General features: G+C 41.7%; 1 protein-coding gene across 1 annotated transcript; it reads right to left on the bottom strand.

Annotated features, from left to right (window-relative positions):
• Positions 1-7,073: 7,073 nt before the first annotated feature.
• tmem176 (transmembrane protein 176) lies at positions 7,074-17,129 on the bottom strand. Its single transcript, XM_056456711.1, has 6 exons — positions 16,807-17,129; positions 15,415-15,525; positions 14,328-14,384; positions 8,268-8,414; positions 8,044-8,160; positions 7,074-7,325 (listed from the first exon to the last, which is right to left on the bottom strand). Exons 1-6 carry the CDS (start codon positions 16,930-16,932, stop codon positions 7,299-7,301), a joined length of 585 nt encoding a protein of 194 aa, XP_056312686.1. The 5' UTR covers positions 16,933-17,129; the 3' UTR covers positions 7,074-7,298.
• Between the last annotated feature and the right edge of the window lie 55 nt (positions 17,130-17,184).

Below are 17,184 nucleotides of genomic sequence, written 5' to 3'. Positions count from 1 at the left end.
ATACACAACACGTTGAACCTTGAGACGGATAGGCTACAGCAGCAGAAGACCACACTGGGTGCCACTGCTCTCAGCTAAGAACAGGAAACTGAGGCTACAATTCGCTCAGGCTCACCAAAATTGGACAAAAGAACAATCGAATAACGTTGCCTGGTCTGACGAGTCTTGATTTTTGCTTCAGCATTCGGATGGTAGAGTCAGAATCTGGCGCCAACTACATGAAAGCATGGATCCATCCTGCTCTCTCTGTATCAACAGTTCAGGCTGGTAGAGGTGGCATAATGGTGTTACCCATTAGAACCAATTGTTGCTGACCATGTCCATTCCTTTATGACCACAGTTCAAGACTATAGAATACACACGAAATATCGTATAAATTTGAAAAACTGTAATTATCCAGAGGATAAAAATATGTAGAACGTCCATAAACGAGGTTGGTGTCGTGATCTCATTCCTTTCAAGTGTGCATGCGCATTTGGGCAACCTGAAAATATGCTAATTTCGTTTGATTCGAACGTTTAGAAATGAAACATAAGAGACAGTTGTTGTTTAATGTTATTGGTGGTTCCAAATATGTAATGTGATCATAAGCTAGGCAAACAGTTTTGGAGAATTTGATGTTTCCCCATTCAAACAGAATGCCTAAGTATAATATGGTAAAGTCTAGGTTGCATAACAATAAATAAAATGTTTACAGTACTGTGATGGTTGGGTTTAGGGCTGGGGGTAGGCGTTAAAAAAATACAATTTATTGGGTAATTTAACAGATAACATAAATAATACTCGGTACAACTACTGTTTTTACATTACTGTGACGGTTGGGGAGGGGGTAGACGTTAATAAAATACAGTAAATGGGAAATTTAATAAATAATGTAAATATTTCTCATTAACTTCCAGCCGCATCCATATCCGATCTACCAACAACCGTATAATACCCGAGAGACATTTCAAAGATGGCTGCTGAGTGAATAGACTTGCCTTAAAGGGACTTTGCATAAGTGTACCCATCTTCTGATGGCTACTGCCAGCAGTATAACGCACCATATCATAAAGCGCGAGTCATCTCAAACTGGTTTCTTGAACATGACAATGAGTTCACTGTACTCAAATGGCCTCCACACTCACCAGAACTCAATCCAATAAAGCACTTTTGGGATGTGAGGGAACGGGAGATTGTCATCATGGATGTGCAGCTGACAAATCTGCAGCAACTGCGTGATGCTATCATGTCAATATGGACTAAAATCTCTGAGGAATATTTCCAGTACCTTCCAGTAATCTATGCCAACAAACTGGTACTAGTAAAATGTATCTAATAAAGTGGCCGGTAAGCGTACATGTTGGTTTAAAGATAATATATTTAATTTGCTTACAATTAAGGAACAGTGCTATTAAGTTTATAACTAATTAAAAATAAAATTATCTTGGAGTCTAATTTAGCAAATCAGGCCTCAGATTTGTGACACATTAATCACAATGCAATGTACCACACTCAGAGATTCAGAAAAAGTTCTAAGATAATAGTGCAGCGCTACCATGTTCCCACTGCACAACTAGAATTCAAAATAGTTTAGTATTTTCTAGAAAACAAAGCATTTTAAAATAAAAAGGCACCATTTCAGACAAATACAATACAACAGAACAGTGTGAGAGACACAATTACAAACATATTTTAGCATCTGACTGAAAGTTTAGGCTCATATAGCAAATAGGCCTCTTTGGTGGGACAATGAACTGTGAAAATAGGCTCAAAAAGAGCCATGATCGCTGCCTTATTTTGAGCATCATCCACAGCTGTCTGACCCCACACATCTTTCACCTGGATTGGATGTAAAAAGAAGGGAGAGAAAATGGTTTATTTATGATCATTGTACTTAAATCATTTATTCATAGTCACACATGAAACACTAAAAGACCATGTTCCAATTATACCAGTGGTGTGGCTCCATATTCCAGTAGTTTTCTGATCATGAACACATCTCCCAAATAAACCGCCTCATGCATTGCTGTGCGTCCGTTATAGTCTTGGGCGTCCATGTCGACTCCTGCTATAGCCCAAGCAAGCAGAAGACGGTGGTCTTTGATCTGTATCGCTCTGTTCAGTGATAGGTAAAACCAAAAAATAGGCTCATGGACTTATAATAATACATTGTAAGTAAAATGCTCTGTGTGAGATATTACTGGATCATTTCCATAGCGATTGTCACAGGGGGTTTAGTAACAGTGGCTCCATTAAAGTGCAGGAGGCTGACAGCATGATGATGCCTAAAAAAAGCACATGTATGAACTGGCAACACTGACATGTAGAGCTGAACATGTACAAATGATGCATTACCACCCTCTAATGTAGGCTTGAAAGACATTGTGCTCAATAGCAGTCGTCACTCACTTTGCTTTTGCTCATTCCCTTTTTTTATCAGGGAATACAACTCATTTTTAGCACAATGTTTACAGAGGGGGTGAGAAAGAGAGAGAGAGAGAGAGAGAGAGAGAGAGAGAGAGAGAGAGAGAGAGAGAGAGAGAGAGAGAGAGAGAGAGAGAAACTATTATACAGTAACTATTGAACTCCATAGCATTTGTTTTTCCTACTATGGATGTCAATGGTTACCGTTTTTTAGCTTTCTTCAAAATATCTTCTTTTCAGAAAGAAAGTCAGACAGACAGTGGATAAATGATGACAGAATACATTTTTTTGAGTGAACTATTGTATTTGGCTGTAAATAAGCATCATCTGTATGAAGAAGATTGTCTGAATTCCCTTAAATTGCCACATTTAGCCATGCTAGCAATCACATTTTTAAGAAAGGTAAAATCTTCAAACATAAAGTGAAATTACTGATATTTATTATAGAGAATAAAAGAAAATATACCGAGGTTGTGATGACCACAGAACTAATTGAGGTCCTGACCTCAGAACAATAGAAACCTAAATGATAAATTGCCAACTTGTTTTCTGGATTTTGGCCAATAAATACAAGTCATTCCTTCATCAATTTGTTTAAGGTAAATACACTCACCGGCCACTTTATTAGGTATACCTTACTAGTACAGGGTTGGACCGTTTTTGCCTTTAAAACGGCCTTCATGGTTGAATGGCATAGATTTAGCAAGGCACTGGAAATATTCCTCAGAGATTTTGCTCTATATTGACATGACAGCATTACACAGTTGCTACAAATTTGTCGGCTGCACATCCATGATACGAATCTCCCATTCCACCACATCCCAAAGGTGCTCTATTGGATTAAGATCTGATAATTGTGGAGTCCATTTGAGGACAGTGAACTCATTGTCATGTTCGAGAAACCAGTCTGAGATGATTAGTGCTTTATGACATGGCACGTTATTCTGCTGGAAGTAGCCATCAGAAGATGGGTACACTGTGGTCATAAAGGGGTGGACATGGTCAGCAACAATACTCAGGTAGGCTGTGGCGTTGACACGATGCTCAATTGGTCCTAAAGGCTCAAAGTGTGCCGAGAAATTATCCCCCACACCATTACACCACCAGCACCAACCTGAACCATTGATACAAGGCAGGATGGATACATGCTTTCAGGATGTTGATGCCAAATTCTGACCCTACCTTCTGAATGTCGCAGCAGAAATTGAGACTTTAAATTTAGAATCTTCTATTGTCCAGTTTTGGTTAGCCTGTGTGAGTTGTAGCCTTAGTTTACTATTCTTGGCTGACAGGAGTGGCACCTGGTGTGGTCTTCTGCTGCTGTAGCCCATCCGCCTCAGTGTTGGACGTGTTGTGCTCAGAGATGCTCTTCTGCATACCTCAGTTGTAACTAGTGGTTATTTGAGTTACTGTTGCCTTTATCAGCTTGAACCAGTCTGGCCATTCTCCTCTGACTTCTGACATCAACAAGGCATTTGTACCCACAGAACTGCTGCTCACTGGATATTTTCTCTTTTTCAGACCATTCTCTGTATACCCTACAGATGGTTGTGCATAAAAATCCCAGTAAATCAGCAGTTTCTGAAATACTCAGACCTGCTTGTCTGGCACCAACATCCATGCCACATTCAAAGTCACTTAAATCCCCTTTCTTCCCAATTCTGATGATCGATTTAAACTGCAGCAGTTCGTCTTGACCATGTTTACATGCGTAAATGCATTGAGTTGGTGCAATGCGATTGGCTGATTAGGAATTTGCTTTAACGAGCATTTGGACAGGTGTACCTAATAAAGTGGCCGGTGAGTGTATGTAGTCTATATATATGTGGCAATAGATGAAACAGTCATTGACATATACATGACAAAAAATGCCAGCTAAACCAACTAATCTTAAATTGTATTGGACATACCTGTTCTTAACGGCCATGTATAATGGGCAGTTTCCACGGTGGTCCAGATGATGAGATGCCCCCTTTGATAACAAGAACTTGATCATGTCTATGTTCCCCAGCTCACAGGCTGTATGAAGGGCCGTGGAGTCATCGTAGGTGCGATGACTGACTTCCGTCTTAAGAGGTTTTAAAAATAAATCAATAAATAAATGCCTTTGTGTGATATATATATAGGTTTGAATTCTACACATATGTTTAACTTAGGAAACTATAAGTTTAATAACCTTCTCCAGAAGTCCACTTAGTGAGATGAAATCATTGTTTTTCACAGCGAGGCAAGCAAAAGATGGGATGATTCTGTTAATGAGCGATCTCCTCATCTGAGAAATATAGCAAGGGAAACTCAAGCCCAATGAAAATGAGTAAGTTACGTTACATTAGTTAGAATTCAAACCTATAACGATGAGACATATAATTAAAGTTAAAGTTTTGAATAAATCATTTGGCCTACAAAGCAATTAAAATGGCAATTATTGTGTTCCTGACGCTGCATGTAAGAGAGTCTCTTCATACCTTGAAGGATTTGCCGACTATCCAGTCAAGTTTCAGCACTTTGCCGAGTTTGTGTAGGAAGTCTTTGTCTCGGGTCACCACTCCATTGACGATGAGAGGATTAAAGATGTCCTCTTGGCTCTGCATCACACAACTATGAGAGAGACAGAACTGAAGGTGATTTGTATTTAAAATTAAATCTACAAGTTCAAGGAACTATAATATGCACAGAGTCAACACGTGTTTGTTGTTTGTCACCTAAATATACATACGCCGGCCACGTTAGGTACACCTGTCCAACTGCTCGTTAACGCAAATTTCTAATTAGCCAATCACATGGCAGCAACTCAATGCATTAAGGCATGTAGACATGGTCAAGACGATCTTCTGCAGTTCAAACCGAGCACCAGAATGGGGAAGAAGGGGGATTTAAGTGACTTTGAACGTGGCATGGTTGGTGGTGCCAGACGATCTGATGTGAGTATTTCAGAAACTGCTGATCTACTGGGATTTTCATGCACATCCATCTCTAGGGTTTACAGAGAATGGTCTAAAAAAGAGAAAATATCCAGTGAGTGGCAGTTCTGTGCCAGAGAATGCCTTGTTGATGCCAGAGATCAGAGGAGAATGACCAGACCGGTTCGAGCTGATAGAAAGGCAACACTAACTCAAATAATCACTCGTTACAACTGAGGTAAGCAGAAGAGCATCTCTGAACACACAACACGTCAAAACTTTAGATGGATGGGCTACAGCAGCAGAAGACCACAGCGGGTGCCACTCCTGTCAGCTAAGAACAGGATGCTGAGAATACAATTCACACAGGCTCACCAAAATTGGACAACAAAAGATTGGCAAAACGTTGCCTGGTCTGATGAGTCTCGATCTCTGCTGCGACATTCAGATGGTTGGGTCAGCATTTGGTGTCAACAACATGAAAGCATGGATCCATCCTGCCTTGTATTGATGGTTCAGGCTGGTGGAGGTGGTGTAATGGTGGGTGGAATTTTTCTTGGCACACTTTGGGCCCACTGGTTTTAACTGAACATTGTGTCAATGCCACAGCCTACCTGAGTATTGTTGCTGACCATGTCCATCCCTTTGTGACCACAGTTTACCAATCTTCTGATGGCTACTTCCAGCAGGATAACGCACCGTCATAAAGTGCGACTCATCTCAGACTGGTTTGTTGAACATGACAATGAGTTCGCTGTACTTAAACAGCCTCCACAGTCACCAGTTCCCAATCCAATAGAGCACCTTTGGGATGTGGTGGAACGGGAGATTGTCATCATGGACGTGCAACCGACAAATCTGCAGCAACTGCGTGATGCTGTCATGTCAATATGGACCAAAATCTCTGAGGAATATTTCCCGTACCTTGTTGAATCTATGCCATGAAGGATTAAGGCAGTTCTGAAAGCAAATGGGGTCCAACCTGGTAGTACTAGTAAGGTGTACCCAATAAAGTGGCCGGTGAGTATAGGTGCGTGTCAATTTAAAATAAACCGTATAGGCTACTGACCTTTAAAATTAGACAGATTTAGACAGAGTAAAAGTAAGAAAACATATTATTAACTCAAAATTCTCAATAGTAGGCCTATTAGTTAAATCATTTTATGTTAGACTGTATTTATAACGTATAATTAACAGTATGTAAAGGCTTGATAAGCTATTCCTTTTTGAAAACCAACACTGAAACATGTATTTACGATCCTAAAACTTTAACCCGTGTTTTAAGCCGATTTTCTATACCTTTCACCCTTTTTATCGCACATCTGTAAATTGCATCTGATTCAAACCGTAAGAAGCCACGCCCAAAACAAGCAAAGAGCGTTATATAATATCATATGACGGTTCTTAATTTCTGTTCAGGTTTCTAACGAAGTATCATCGCTGTCCCTAGAAACAAACCTTAAATCTCGGTGTATATCAGCGAATAAACTGCTTCTGTGAGGCCCGTTGCCTATGTTGCTATGGGTAACGCCATGTTATGAATATCTCATAGTCACAGTTTTTAGGTAAATGTATTTATTTAACTTTAACTAATATTATTTCACCAAGCTTCTGTAGATATGATTAATTTTCCAGCTTACAAAGAAGATGAGCCAAAGCCATCATCCGACCGACGCATTATGCTTACCGAAGGTGTGATATTTTTTTTTTCTTCTTTTAGGACTGAAATGATCAGAATGGTAAAATAAAACCACAAAAGGCTAAATATAAACTTGAAATATATCTTTAATAAAAACGGTCTTTAGAGGTTTATTTTGATATTTTATAAAATCAAACCATTCACATTATATTTATTCACATGACATTTAACAGTACATCAGTGCTTTACATTCTTACACATACAAGCATTACTACTGGTTACAAGCAAAACCACATATATGAAGTGGATGTCAGGACATCTGATTTAAATCCAAAAATGTTACACAATGGGAATCAACCAGGATGTCTTTCGTTCACGATCTGAAAGAGAGAAAATAATGTATACAGTACATGTCAGAGAACCATTTCTGAGATATAGTTTAAACAAGATCCTAAATGTCCACAAAATGCAACACATTTCAGTACTTGTTAAAGGTTTATTTTGTAAAAATAAACCATAAATGCTTGAAAATAATGACATAATGGAATTAACTTAGATTTTTATGCTCAATTTGCCACAGATATGTAAAAATTATGACAACAAATCTAATAAATCCATAGTTTTTTCTTCAAACTGAAAATACATCATCAATAAAAGTACAAATCTACTAATGATTCATTCATTCATTCATTCATTCATTTTCCTTAGGCTAAGTTCCTTTATTCGTCAGGGGTCGCCACAGTGGAATGAACTGCCAACTTATCCAGCATATGTTTTACATAGCGGATGCCCTTCCAGCTGTCACCCAGTACTGAGAGACATCCATACACACACATACACTACGGCCAATTTTGTTTATTCAATTCACCTATAGCACATGTCTTTGGGCTTTAGGGGAAACCGAAGCATCCAGAGAAAACCCACACAAACACAGGGAGAACATGCAAACTCCACTCAGCAATGCCAACTGACCCAGTCGGAGCTTAAACCAGTGACCTTATTGCTGTGAGGCGACAGTGTTAACCACTGAGCCACCGTGTCGGCCCTTCTATAATGATAATAAAGTATTTTTTAAAAACAACACATTTTTTCTCTTACCACATAACCTGTAAAGGACCTCCTCTGGTTATACAGCATGACTGTAAAAGCTGTGGATATACCTGTCTGAACCAAACTGACCACAGAGATGGTTGCCTTCACTCCCGTGTTGAAATGCTGTTCAGGAAAAAGAACCCAAACATGAACATCTATTTCTGTTTAATTGTCTTTACACCTCTACTATAATATAATAGAACGCTCAAATAAGAGATAAATACACATACAGTGGCAAAATACCGATAGTCACACAAGCCATCTGGTCCTTTGTGGCATTCAGTCGCCAGATTGACGGCCATGTCAACATAATACAGGATGAGTGCAATAACTGAGATGACTATGGCCGCTCCAGAAATTGCCAAACAAACAGAGACCTAAACACAAGAGCAACTTTAATCATTTTTGTCTTTTGAAACGCATACAGTCAAAATCATTATCAGTTTTTTGGTTCTTTTTCAAATATTTCCCGAGTGATATTTAAATAAGCAAGGAAAATTGGAGGGTATTTCCAATAATACTATTTTCTTCAGGAAAATGTCTTATGTATGATAGTTTAGCTGCAGTAAAGGCATTTGTTTATTTTAGAGGTCAATTTTATTAGTCCCTTTAGGAAATTATTATTTTCAAGCGGCTACAGAACAAATCACTGCTGTTCAAATGTTATTAACCGACAGTAATTAGCCTAGTTAAGCTTTAATTGCACTTCAGTCTGAATACTAGTACCTTGCCAATTAACTATAGCAAAATAGTATGTACTGTTACTATGGCAAAGACAAAATAAATGTTTATTCGTTTTGTTTTCGGCTTACTCCCTTTATTAATCTGGGGTTGCCACAGCGGAATGAACCGCCAACTCATCCAGCATATGTTTTATGCAGTGGATGCCCTTCCAGCTGCAACCCATCACTGGGAAACGACAAAAGAAATTACTTATTCAAATTATTTGTCTAAAAATGTGTTGAAAAAACCTCTCCATTAAACAGGACTTGGAAATATTTAAAAACTCATTTAAATTTCACAGGACGGCTAATTACGGCTTCAACAATACCTGTAGGTGATTTAGAGTCATTATTAATTGATTGATCATGACTGAATTACATTATAAATGAAATCTGTATCTGCTAGTGTTATGAAGCGGACAGGAGACAGAGGTAAGGAAACGTTAGGGTGTTTATTAAATGACAACAAGGAGCACATGAAGGATAGCCAGGAGGATCAGGAATGATGTTGGGGTCTTTTCCTCCGTGGCTGGGTAACAGGAATACACGAGGATGGACAGCACACACCAGATACAGCTGACAGAGGATGACACAGACTTGGAAGGACTGGAAGACAGGACGATTCGGGAGGACCAGGAAGACTAGGAGGAATACAAAGAGAACAGGTAAGTAAATCGTTTGTTTTAGCTGAGGATGACTACGCTGAGTGGTCGCTCAGTTGTCCGCTTTCGTCGAGACGAGCCCGGACAATGAGCGACTGGAGTGCTGTGCTTTTATCTGGTGCTCGTGAATGTGATGCAGCTGTGTGCTCATTAGAAGTCAGGTGATGGTGATCTTCGTGAGTGGGGGTCGTGAGAGCCTGACCAATCCATGACAGTACCCCCCTCCCCAGGGCCCGCTCCTGAGGGCCGACACCTCCGACGCCGTGGTGGTCTCCCTCTGCCTCTAGGCGCTGGGAACTCAGGGTGGCTCTCATGAAACTCCACCATGAGACTAGGATCGAGAATATCAGCTCTGGGAACCCATGTCCTTTCTTCGGGGCCGTACCCTTCCCAGTCCACCAGGTACTCCAACTGGCCACCACGACGTCGGGAACGCAAGATCTCCTTCACTGCGTAGACGGCTCCTTCTTCTAGGAGCAGTGGAGGAGGGGGTTCCTCTTCGTGGTCAGGCTCTGTGGAGGGAAGAACAGGATCGTGATAGGGTTTCAGGAGTGATACGTGGAATGTAGGGTGAATACGGTAGTGAGAGGGTAATTGTAGTTTGTAGGTGACGGGGTTAACCTGTTCCACGATGGTGAAGGGACCAACAAATCGGGGACTTAACTTGCGAGAGGGCAGTCGCATGCGTATGTCCCGGGTGGATAGCCACACCTTTTGTCCGGGTGTGTATCTGGGTTCTTCAGACCTTCTCCTATCGGCGGTTACCTTGCTTCGACGGACTGCCCTCTGCAGATGTTGATGAGCCTCGTCCCAGACTCTCTCGCTCTCCCGGAACCAGTGATCCACTGCCGGGACATCAGATGGTTCGCCATCCCAGGGAAAGAGCGGTGGTTGGAAGCCCAGGACGCACTGGAATGGCGTGAGTCCGGTGGAGGGTTGCCGCAGTGAATTTTGGGCATATTCTGCCCAGCCCAAATACTGGCTCCAGGAGTTCTGGTGACCACTGCAGAAGGTCCTCAGGAACCGTCCCACCTCCTGAATCTTCCTCTCTGTCTGCCCGTTGGTTTGGGGATGATATCCAGAAGAGAGGCTGACGGCCACACCTAGGAGCTTGAAGAAGGCTTTCCATAGACGTGAGATGAACTGTGGACCTCTGTCCGACACAATATCTTCTGGAATACCAAATGACCTGAAGACTTGATTAAAGATATTGTCGGCAGTTTCAAAGGCTGTGGGAAGACCTTTCAGAGGGATTAGTTTGACAAACTTTGAGAATCTATCTACTATGACTAGAATACAGGTATTACCTTCTGACGAAGGGAGGTCAGTGATAAAGTCCACTCCTAGGTGTGACCAGGGACGGTTCGGAATCGGCAAGGGATGGAGCTTTCCAGCGGGTAGATGACGTGGGCTCTTGGATTGGGCACAGTCCTTACAGCCCTGAACATATTGCCTCACATCCCTTGCCATGTTTGGCCACCAGAATCGTTGGGATACTAGCGAGAGAGTATTGTTGATCCCTGGATGTCCAGTGCCTAGCGAGGTATGTAAGGAGTGGATCAGATCTACCCGGTGTTCAGGTGGTATGAACTGCCGATGAGGAGGGCATCCCGGCGGAGCAGGGGCTTCCGGAGTGGCAACGACTGGAGGAGCGTTCCAGGTGATCGGACAAATGGAGATGTGTTCGGGAAGAATCTTCGTTGGGAGTTCTTCATGATCGTGATGCTCGTGTAAACGAGAGAGAGCGTCTGCTCTTAGATTCTTGGGTCCTGGACGATAGGAAATGGAGAAATCAAAACGTGAGAAGAAAAGTGACCATCTGGCTTGACGTGGACATAGTCTCTTGGCCTCTTTGATGTATTGGAGGTTTTTGTGATCTATGATCACCTGGAACGGATGTTTGGCTCCCTCCAACCAGTGACGCCACTCCTCCAAGGCTAGCTTGATTGCTAGAAGCTCCCTGTCTCCTATGCTGTAATTCTGCTCCGCCGGGCTCAACTTCCGAGAGAAATAGGCACAGGGATGCAGTCGGGGCGGTGTATCATGATGTTGAGATAATACTGCCCCGACGCCGGTGGTGGATGCGTCCACTTCCACCACGAAAGGAAGATTTGGGTCAGGATGAGTCAGGAGTGGGGCCCTTGTGAACTCCTTCTTAAGAAGGCGGAAGGCTGCGGCTGCTTCTTTGGTCCACTCCAGTCCTTTGGGTTTACCCTTGAGGAGATTAGTGAGAGGTGATGTAATCCTGCTGTAGTCCTTGATAAACCGTCTATAAAGTTAGCAAACCCAAGAAACCTCTGGAGCTCCTTAATGGAAGTGGGTTCTGACCAGGATAGAACAGCCTCAATTTTCTTCCCATCCATACGTATACCGGTTTGGTCAATGATGTATCCCAAGAAATGAATCGACTTCTGGTGGAATGAGCATTTCTCCGCTTTGAGGTAGAGGTGATGTTCTCTCAATGTGTGTAGGACCTCCGCAACGTGTTGGCGATGTTCGGCCTCACTCCGGGAGTAAATGAGGATGTCATCTATGTACACTATTACACAGTGGTGAAGAAACTCCCGGAGGACTTCATGAATGAAGTTTTGGAATACGGAGGGGGCGTTAACCAGACCGTAAGGCATGACCTCATATTCATAGTGGCCAGTAGGGGTCACGAATGCTGTCTTCCATTGGTCCCCCTCACGTATTCTTATCAGATTATACGCGCTGCGGAGGTCCAATTTAGTGAAGACTTTAGCTTCTCGGAGCTGTTCCAAAGCGGCTGGTACCAGAGGAAGGGGATATCGGTATTTTACTGTACCGTTATTTAGGACCCTGTAGTCGATGCATGGACGCAGCCCTCCGTCCTTCTTGGCCACAAAGAAGAAGCTTGAGGCGGCTGGTGATTTTGAGTGACGTATGTACCCCTGACTCAGAGCCTCCCTTATGTAATCTTCCATTGCCTGATTCTCTGGAAGCGAGAGCGGGTAGATCCTACCTCTTGGCAACTGGGCATCTGGAACTAGGTCGATCGCGCAGTCCCATGGCCGATGCGGCGGTAGCTGGGAAGCTCTCTTGGGGCAGAAGACATCATGAAAGGAGCTGTACTCCTTAGGAATGTGGATAGACTGCTTCTCAGGAGGGCTCTCGACCGATGTTGCAAACAAAGAAATGGGGGTTCCGACCTTGAAGAGGGAGATTTGGAAAACAGGCAGGTGTACATCCAGATCCCCATTTCTTTATCTCTCCTGTGCCCCAAGAGAAGATGGGATCGTGCTTCACCAGCCACGGGCGCCCTAGAATGATGTCCATATTTGCACCCTCCAGAACCAGAAATTGAATCCTCTCTTGATGTAACAACCCCACTTGAAGAAGGATGTCTTCGCATTGTCGATGGATACGGGTCGAAGATCGAGTGCACTGGGTTATCGGTTGTATCTGGTATATATGCGAGGACGCCTCAGTACGGAGGTGGAGTTGACGACAGAGGGATTGGGAGATGAAGTTCCCTGCTGACCCGGAGTCGATGAGGGCTGTGACAAGGAGAGAAATAGAGGCAGTAGTTATTTGTACGGTGGTAGTAAGTGGTTTACATTGTTCAATATTCGTACTGAATACACTCACTGAAGTCCGAATGGGACGAAGGGGACACTCCATACGGGTGTGTCCACTGACACCGCAGTATAGACACAGACCCCGGGTCAGCCTCCTCTGTCGTTCCGCTGATGTCAGTCTTCCAGACTCTATTATCATGGGTTCTGGTTCTGGAGAGGCTGTTGACTCAGGCGATTGGAGGAGTGCAGACGAGGGGGGTGATGGTGTCCTGTTGATAGGAACGGAGACGATCGGAACATCGGAGAGAATGTTGGATGAATCTCTCCAGACCCATTGTATCATCTAATGTGGCCAGTTGGATTCGGAGAGTGGGTTCCAAGCCGAGCCGGTACGTGGTCAACAACGATCTCTCATTCCATCCACTTGCAGCTGCTAGAGTGCGAAACCGGAGAGCATATTCCTGTGTAGATAGAGTACCTTGCTTTAGATGATACAGCTGCTCTCCAGCGGCTACTTCCCCATCAGAACGTCCAAACACCTCTTTGAAATACTCCGTGAAGGTAGTGATGGAATTCATGACCGGCCCGGCTTGGTTCCAGATCGTCTCAGCCCATTTAAGTGCAGGTCCAGAGAGTAGAGATACGATGTAGGCGATCTTCGACTTATCTGTGGGATATAGAGAAGGTTGCATTTCGAATATGAGGGAACATTGTAACAGAAAACCATTGCACTCCCCCGCTCCGCCTGAGTAGGGCGCTGGTCGGGCCATGGGACTGGAAGGAAGGGCCGAAGAAGAAACTGTGGAGGCGGAAGTGCTCGGTGCTGTCGTCGTTATTGGTCCGGGCTTCTGTTATGAAGCGGACAGGAGACAGAGGTAAGGAAACGTTAGGGTGTTTATTAAATGACAACAAGGAGCACATGAAGGATAGCCAGGAGGATCAGGAATGATGTTGGGGTCTTTTCCTCCGTGGCTGGGTAACAGGAATACACGAGGATGGACAGCACACACCAGATACAGCTGACAGAGGATGACACAGACTTGGAAGGACTGGAAGACAGGACGATTCGGGAGGACCAGGAAGACTAGGAGGAATACAAAGAGAACAGGTAAGTAAATCGTTTGTTTTAGCTGAGGATGACTACGCTGAGTGGTCGCTCAGTTGTCCGCTTTCGTCGAGACGAGCCCGGACAATGAGCGACTGGAGTGCTGTGCTTTTATCTGGTGCTCGTGAATGTGATGCAGCTGTGTGCTCATTAGAAGTCAGGTGATGGTGATCTTCGTGAGTGGGGGTCGTGAGAGCCTGACCAATCCATGACAGCTAGTGTCTGGAAAACACTCTAACGATGTTTCAAAGTTCAAACTCACTGTCTTCAAGGTGGGCTTTTTCTCCAATGTTATTGCGGCTGCTCCTGAAATGACAGACTGTTTGGGGAAAAAGAAAATAGAAGTTAAGTGACAGATGTATCCCAGCAAACAAAGGCTAAACTTGGGCTGTCAGTGAAAATCTAATAGACTTCTAAGAATAGTCCAAAACTAGAGTAGTCATCAAATAGACGGATTAGACAGACTTTATATGTGTAGTCATTCATTTCTGTTTGTTTGATGATTTGTCTATTTTTGGGCTATTCTTAGATGTCTATTAGATTTTCACTGACAGCCCAAATTTAGCCTTGTTTTATCCAAGACGACTGTTTAGACGTCAATGAGACATCTATTAGACATCTTTTACAAACGAAAATGCTTGCTGGGATATTTGTTTGTATATATATATATATATATATATATATATATATATATATATATATATATATATATATATATATATATATATATATAAATATAATACTCAGGGTGCGAATTGCATGGGGGTTTGGGGGGATTGACCCCCCTAATTAAGGCTTGATCTCCCCTGGAGGATGTCCAAACAAGATGTATGAGGGGTCCCTTTGAATGTTCACTCTGATCTGTATTTTAAATAATAATGTTAATAAATAAAATTATGGAGATCCATTTGACCACCCCTATAAAGGTTCATAAAAATGGCAGATTTAGAGCACCAATAGACACCGTAGTATTTCACAAGACTGATTTCTCATAAAATAGGTGGTTGTTACTACATAAAGCCTAAAAGTAAAGTCAGATTAGATGCGTAGTCTGTATAGTTTGACCTAAAGTAAGTCGAAATAGCTAATCAGGTCAGAATACACTAATTAGCCTATCCCACAAAACACTGAAAACTTAAATATATTTTATTTATAAATTAAATGTAATTTAAATAAATACATACATTTGATTCGCTGAAGCATGTATAACACAAACTAACATTACTGAAAATTTGACCCTCCCGCTCGTCAATGTATAATTCGCACATTGAGAATACTGGACATTACCCTAAATGCTTTGCCGTCAACTTAATTTGTTATATAACCATTATGTCCTAATGAAACATTACCATAATACCACTCCACCATGGTACGCCAATGTTAAGGATCACCGTGGCCTCGCCAAAGAGCAGAGGTATAGCATAGGAGATGATCAGCAGTCCTATTACTATCTGAGAGACCTAAAAAAGCAAACAGAGAGAGAGAAAGGCTGTGTAAATACAAGTTGAGTTGACATAAACGTTTAAATCTGTTTTAAAATTATAATTTCAAAGTACTTGTGTTTGTATGACATCATAATTTTTTTACATTTGAAACTAAAATCCTCTATAATTTCACATTTAAACAAAAGAGAAATATGTAACTGTGCTACAAATATCAGTATTCAATAATACAATATAATATGGTAACGCATATGCTAATTATTGTTATTGTGGGTGCTTCAAATTACTGTGAATTACAGTTTTTGTGAATTTTTGTAGCACACCTTACTAAGGAAATGTATGACACGAGTATGTGACAGCACGTAGCTAACTTGCTATAGAGAATCATGTTTAACTAGATTAATGGTCTACTGAGTGGGCAATGTCAAACCGTGACCAAAGATTCAGCAATTAACATGCCAAAAAATGAGTCACTTGTCTAATGTTAATATAGTCCAGACTTACAAGGTTTACAACAAGGTTATAGTGTGATTTCACCAACATCTATATGTTTATCCTAAAACATTCCTGTTCAAAAATGTAATCCATACCTAATCCCTACCCCTAAAGATTCCCCTATAGGACACGCTGGACCAACATTATAATCAGCCAATCAGATTTAAGGGATAAGTTAACAGTTTATGTTAAACATACAGATTTATGTGCTCCAACTATCAATCCTCTCTGGTTTTGGAAATAATTTAGTAAGGGTTAGGTTTAGGGTAGGAGTATGGATTATATTTTTTGAACAGGAATGATGTTCAAGGATCAACATATATGTTTATCCAGGATCGCATCCTGGGAAAATCACAACCACTACAACAGAGCCTTATTACACACACAGAAAAAAGAAAAGAAAAAAGAAAAGAAGAACTGGATCACTATTATCCAATCATTATCTGTTTTCTAATGGAATTGTAGCCTATAGTAAAATAATGACAAATAACTTACATTAAGGCAAACATGTTATTTAAAATTGTACATCAGACAAAACCAAGAAATCAAGATATAGAGAATTAAATTTAAAGAAATTTCTACTTTCAAAGCTTTCCTCTGTTTTTGTTTTCGATATTTTCCCTGAAGAGATTTTGGACTTTGATAAACATATTCTGATTTGCACAATCTAACATAACCTACTCTTTAACACAACATGGCTACTTTATTGTTGAAGACACCAGAAAACAACTTTCTTTTTTCCCTTTAATAACATGTTACTTTCTGTGGGAATCTGCTTGAAGTCACAACACGAAGTTCACTCACCCCAAATATTTTGGGCTCCCCCTTCTCGATGCTCTCCCGTAACGCTTTTTGTTTGTCCTCAAGTTTTTCATCTACGTATGTTGGACCAGTATTCACGGACAGGTCAGTCGACAACGTCAATGCCATTTTTCGTTTTCAAGTAAGTCGAGTTTGTAATACGTAACACCCAGAGTGAAATTCTGCATGGATGGGACCAGTCTGACCTAAAAAAAACAGTCTACCAGGATTCCGTACGAAGATTCAAGCTGTCCGTAATGTTCTACCAGCGCTAGCGCCTTCTCCTGATTAGAAAACTCGATAATAACGAGCAATAATTTCACAAAAAATTATCAGACTTTCCTTCTTAGAAAAATACTTTAGACCCACCCATACATTGGG

The sequence above is a fragment of the Danio aesculapii genome, chromosome 1 (assembly GCF_903798145.1).
Source record: "Danio aesculapii chromosome 1, fDanAes4.1, whole genome shotgun sequence".
Lineage (NCBI taxonomy): Eukaryota > Metazoa > Chordata > Actinopteri > Cypriniformes > Danionidae > Danio > Danio aesculapii.
The sequence above is the reverse complement of the archived record's forward strand: the minus strand, read 5'-3'. Positions and strand labels throughout refer to the sequence as shown.